General features: G+C 33.7%; 1 protein-coding gene across 3 annotated transcripts; it reads right to left on the minus strand.

The window, feature by feature from the left end:
* Positions 1-204: 204 nt before the first annotated feature.
* LOC131065942 (diacylglycerol O-acyltransferase 3) lies at positions 205-2,281 on the minus strand. 3 transcript variants are annotated; one of them, XM_058000544.2, is made up of 3 exons: positions 2,130-2,281; positions 1,159-1,526; positions 205-1,069 (listed from the first exon to the last, which is right to left on the minus strand). In XM_058000544.2, the coding sequence occupies exons 2-3, from the start codon at positions 1,513-1,515 to the stop codon at positions 431-433; spliced, it is 996 nt and encodes a 331-aa protein (XP_057856527.1). In that variant the 5' UTR covers positions 1,516-1,526; positions 2,130-2,281; the 3' UTR covers positions 205-430. The 3 variants fall into 3 exon arrangements, with proteins under 3 accessions (XP_057856527.1, XP_057856529.1, XP_057856528.1); XM_058000546.2 differs by lacking the exon at positions 2,130-2,281 and adding an exon at positions 1,900-2,047; XM_058000545.2 differs by lacking the exon at positions 2,130-2,281 and adding an exon at positions 1,670-1,873.
* Between the last annotated feature and the right edge of the window lie 3,317 nt (positions 2,282-5,598).

The following is a 5,598-nucleotide window of genomic DNA, read 5'->3' on the forward strand; positions in this document are numbered from 1 at the left end:
ATGTTGTTCCGGATCGATTCCGATTCTAGTTGCAGATTTTTCCAATTAAGAGCTTCTCTAGAAATGAATTATGAAAATTAATGTATTGGATATTATAATAAATTAAAATATAAAAAGAATGATATAACGATACAATTGCAAAAATTACAATAATAGACAATCATAACCAAAACCTAAACCCTAAATTAAATACTGCTACAATAATTACCACAATAGAAAACCATAATTATAACAACAACAAAAACAAAGTTATGAAACACCACTTCGGTTACAAGTCCCTGTTAAAACCAGTCATGGTTGCTCTAACCTTCCTTGCATCTCAAAACAATCTAACACGCTTAATTTACAATGAAATATTTACAAGTTAAAAAAAGTTCTCCCATTTTCACCAAAATCAATACTGCTCAGGCATGTTTGTACAAACACACAATCAAACACAAACAACATCCTTGCTTAAAAACTCATCCTCCTCCTGTTTCACCCCAAAATGGTGATCCAGAACAAAACCAACATCTGCAATCCCAACACCCATATGCAATTCTTGACAGAAATCACCCTGCAATCTCACATTGGGTGCATTTCTGCACTTCCCCATACATTTGCAGCCCACAGCCTTTACCCCACATCCCATTCCAGACACATTTATTCTCTCCTCAAAAGCAGCCAGCAATTGCTCGGACCCCAATTTCTTGCACTTCCCTCCCATGCAAACCTCCACTCCCCTCATCCTCACCCCTTTTTCACCCTCTGCAAATTCCCCATGCAACCCTTCTATCTTTGAACCGTTTTCCTCCATTGAAATGACAGTAATGGCGTCTCCTGTTATCTGGGGTGGCTCATGAATCCTAGTCATCGACGCCATGGCAGGCTGAGTCATGCAAAGTTGTGCCACGTCGACCACCTCATATTCACAGGAGGTTGAATCACATGATGAGGATTCATCTTCACACTTGTTCTGCACCTTCTTTTGAGCTTTGATGGTCTTTTTCTTCGCTTTCATTGCTTTTTTCCTCTCCTTGTACTCTGCCTTCTCTTGTTCCAATTGAGTCATTAGAACATGCAGAGCATCCTGAATCACAACAGTAGGCAATCAATAGCTAATCAAACCCTAAATTAACTTGAAAAAGAACAAAACAAGAAATGATAATGTCCAATTACAGAGAAATTTTGGCCTCTGACTTCCTGTAGGAGGGATTTATCTGCATCCTGGGAAAAGGTAACAGACATGAGCAGTAGATTCTTGGAAACTGATTTCAGCAGTTTCATCCTTCTTTTATCTGTTAAACCATCATGAAGATCTGAGAGATTCTTTAGATTTTGCTTTTCTAATTTATTTGTCTTCCCACAGTAAACTTTCACTGCTCCTGCATGATACTGCTTATGACTTGGGTCATTAAAAGCAAAATTCATGCAACCCATTTTGCATCTGGGATTACTGATGCTTCCCATTTCCTTATTTCCAAACATGGGACAGCTAGTCATTGCTCCTCTGCTTGCACCCAGTGCAGACTCCATGGGCAAGGTGCCTGAAAGTATGAAATCATAAGGATAAAATAAAGGAAACAGTATACATCACGCAATAACTGAAATCAAGGAGTAGGTGCCAGATGAAAGTAACCCAAAGAGAAAAACTTCATGGACAATAACGGGCAACTTCTTAAAACCTTACACGTATAATTTGTCAATTGATCAAAGTTGGGAGGTCACAATAGTAGGGACCTCAACAATTCAATTCAGGTACCAAAATTTCAAAGAATTCATCATTACACCACGTACAATACACAGTTGATAATTACGGATCTTATTAAGTAAATTTCTACAAGACATTCAAACTAATGCCAGGTTGCATCAATTTATGTTACTAAAAGGAATGATAAATGAGGCAACATAGACAACTACCCAATTTTATGTTCTTAGCTGTCTAATGGATGGATCTTGAAGTGTGATCTGCAATGTTGATACATAAATTTATATACAATCTAAAATCTAATTCAAAAGCTGTACAACTCAAAATCATGAATTGTTCAACAACAAAATCTGAAAATTTGATATCTTCAACAGATCAATTTGTATAGAACAAAATCTGAAAATCTGATATCTTCAACAGAACAATTTGTATAGAACAAAACCTGTATGAACATGAAAAATTCATAGAACAAAGTCTGTATGAATATGAACAATTTGTATAGTCTGTATGATTGAGAGCTAGGGGCAAGCAAACACAGAGCATGCTACTATTGGTGGAATGGCTCCTAATTCTTTGACTTCCATCACAATAAGTTAGGAATATGTTAGAATATACTCCTAGAGTTTTGCCATTTATGTTGTCATATTCTTCGCATATCCTATGGACTATGGAGTATAGGATTTCATTCTTTATTTTACAATATCATATCAATTTGTTGGCGAGCACTTGGTGATACCTTACGGATGAGTGGGACCTTCATTGCATTAGCATATCACAGTCTCCACTGCTGTAATTAATATGTTTCAATGGACATGAAATAATTATTTAAATTTCATTTTACCATTCAGTTATTGAAATTTACATATCCATATTTTTTTTCAGTATTTCGATAAATATATATGATTACATATAATACAATCTTGTATAAAGTTAGAGTTATTTTCTTAATTTTTTGTATCTATTCACTTCATACACACACCCCTACTCACACAAATCTTCATATAGTTAACCCTACTTTATCCATTTATACATACATTGGTATACAATTGTCTAAACCACTTATTTATCACACCTATCTATGCACCTATCATCATTTAGTCATGTGCCCTCTAGAGTAACTCTCCCATTATTGGATAAGTCCACATCATAGAGGTGTCTTAGTTTTGAACTCTTTCGCTTCCAATGAAAAATGTAAAATTCAAATTTGGTCAATTGGACCCTTTCACCCTTCTACCTCGAGACAACTAAATACTGATTGACACAACTTGACGGTATGCGCTAGTATTTAAGGACACTCAATAATTTCATTTTAATTATAAGGTATTCAGTAATTTCATTTTAACTATAAGGTATTCATCTCCTAATCAAGTATTCTAGAACATTGAAATAGTTAAAAGCAACGCATAAGGGAGTAAAGAATTTGAATGTTTAAACACTTTTATATTGTATTCAATACTGTTTAACCTTTGGGTGCAAATCGAAGAGAATGTGTCACTACATGTGACTATTTGATAATCATCAAGATATTTTTAAATAATACAACATCTAGGTAGATATTTAGTAAGACTACAATAGAAGGTCAGACATAGGAGAAATTGTAGAGTATAACATGATTGATTGCTTGGGTGAGTCCAAATCCAAATCTCAAGTACATATCCATGACTACAAATTTGTCTTAGAGATGTGAACTTCTTGTCAAATAGAGCATATATATCTAGCACAAACTTCTAGGAATCTCGCTAATAACAAAGCAGTATTTTTAGGTATGATATCAAATAGATTCTATAATCTCATCTTTTTGGTTATCATTCTTCAATTATTGAGCCAAATATCATCACCCCTCTTATTCAATTTCTAAAGTACAATATCAATTTACCATTCTTAACCATTTTAGTTAATCTACATTGATTGTGCTTATTTGATTATATTTATTAAATTAACCTAAGTTTTTAACCCTAAAGTATAGTTTATTTCCTTTTCATTTTGATGAACTTAGCCTATCATACATATGCCAACCTTATTTTAGAGTTTTACATTACAACCCTTGGGTTTTTAGATCTACATTTCCTAAGATTGCATCCTCTTTTTGCATCTTTATGCTTCATTCTTATATCTTTTTATATTAGGGTTATAATTGTTTAATAGTTTTTTAATCCACCTTTGGTTACCACAAGGTGAGTGCATGGAAATGGAGGACTAAAAGGGAGTCTTAAGTGCCCACTTTTTTTATTTTCAAAATAAGGAAAAACTGACATCGGATGAGAAATTAAGATAATTACCCTCATAATCAAGAAACACAACAAGAACAAGAGTAGTAACACGTTTTGAATCAATTTTTTAAACTTCTATTTTTTTTTCAAAATGGTAGAGATTGAGGGATTCAAATATATAGGCCACATAAAGCGTTCTCATTTTAAAAAATAGCTTAGTGTCTCAAGCGGTCCCCCTAAAATTTTAATATTTTTTTAGTATTTAAAAAATTGTTACGTTAAAAAAATAGCTAACACCATGTAATTTATGCTCAATTTTTTTAGTAATTTTTAATGAATATATGATTTTTTATTGATTTCCAAAGTAGACATATTGAAAAATAAAAAAATTGAGTGTTAGACTCGTTAATTTTTTTCAATATTAATCGATTCTTTTTTAAGTGTATTTAATATACTCTAGTTTGTAAAAATGTAATTTTTTTCAAGTTTCGGTGGACAGGTAAAAGATGAAACCAAAAATACCATACTTATTTTTTCAAATTTCGATGAAAAGATAAAAGTGAAACCAAAAATGCCATAATTAGGTTTCTAACAAAAAATGGACACACTAGCAAAGAAATTAAAGATCAAAATCCTAACATATTTGAAACATGGGAAAAATTGCAATGTGGTTAAAAAGATAAGAGAGAGCTCAACATTATTGTAATATTTTTTTTAACTCCACATTGAAAGACATGCAAACTTGATGGAGGCCAGGCTCAAGATTTAATATTTTTTTTAAATTTGCAAAAAACACACCTTTGGGCACTGACATGTAAGTTCAATCCTTTAGATTGGATTCCCAAGGCAAATCCAACCCCAAGGGTTGGAAATACCTAAAGAAGATAGAAACGCGAGTGCTCTATAACATGCTCACGTTAAAGCATACTCATGTTATAACATGCAATTTTCATTATAGTATGCTCACATTATTGCATTCTAATCTTATCACATTTATAAGAAGAGAAAATAAAACCAAGAGGGAGGGAGAGATAAAGAGGAATGTTTAGAGAGAAAGAGTGATATATAGATTATATATATATATAAAGATGGAGAGAGAGGGAGAGATAGAGAAATAGATAAAGGGATATATCTCTCCCTCTCTCCCCCTCTCTCTCTCCCTCTCTCTATTACTTGTTTGCATCAGCGTATTTCCCTCTCTCTTTCCCCCACTTTATCTATATCCCTATATATCTTTCTCTCTCTCTTTATATCTTATTATCAATTTCTCTCCCTACCTCTATCTATCTATCCCTCTATATCTCTTTATATCTCCCTATGTCTACATCTCTCCTTCTCTCCCTCTCCTTTTTGTCTCTCCCTCTTTATCCACTAAGGTATCTCTCTTCCCCTCTTCTCTCTCTATCCTCATATCTCTATTATTGTCTCACCCTCTATATCCTCTTTATCTCCCCCTCCCCCTCTCCCTCTTCATATTCATGTCTATATACCTTTATCTCTTCCTCTTTATGTCTCCCTCTCTCTATTCCTACCTCCCTAGATCTTCATCTGCCTTTATCTCTCCCTCTCCCTCTCCCTCTTTGTTTCCCTCTCTCTTCCTTTCTATCTTAAATACCAAACCTCCTCACCCTTTCCCTCATTTGAAACCTCTATATCCATAACTCTATTTGCCTCTCTATCTCCCCTTATCTCTATCCATTT

The sequence above is a fragment of the Cryptomeria japonica genome, chromosome 2, assembly GCF_030272615.1.
Source record: "Cryptomeria japonica chromosome 2, Sugi_1.0, whole genome shotgun sequence".
NCBI classification, from domain to species: domain Eukaryota; kingdom Viridiplantae; phylum Streptophyta; class Pinopsida; order Cupressales; family Cupressaceae; genus Cryptomeria; species Cryptomeria japonica.

Excerpts from the sequence above, each read along its gene's own strand:
- LOC131065942 (XM_058000544.2), bottom strand. The coding sequence starts at position 1,515 with ATGGAGTCTGCACTGGGTGCAAGCAGAGGAGCAATGACTAGCTGTCCC. Across the intron at positions 1,070-1,158 it reads TCAGAGGCCAAAATTTCTCT|GATGCTCTGCATGTTCTAAT; the intron begins GTAATTGGACAT and ends GTTGTGATTCAG.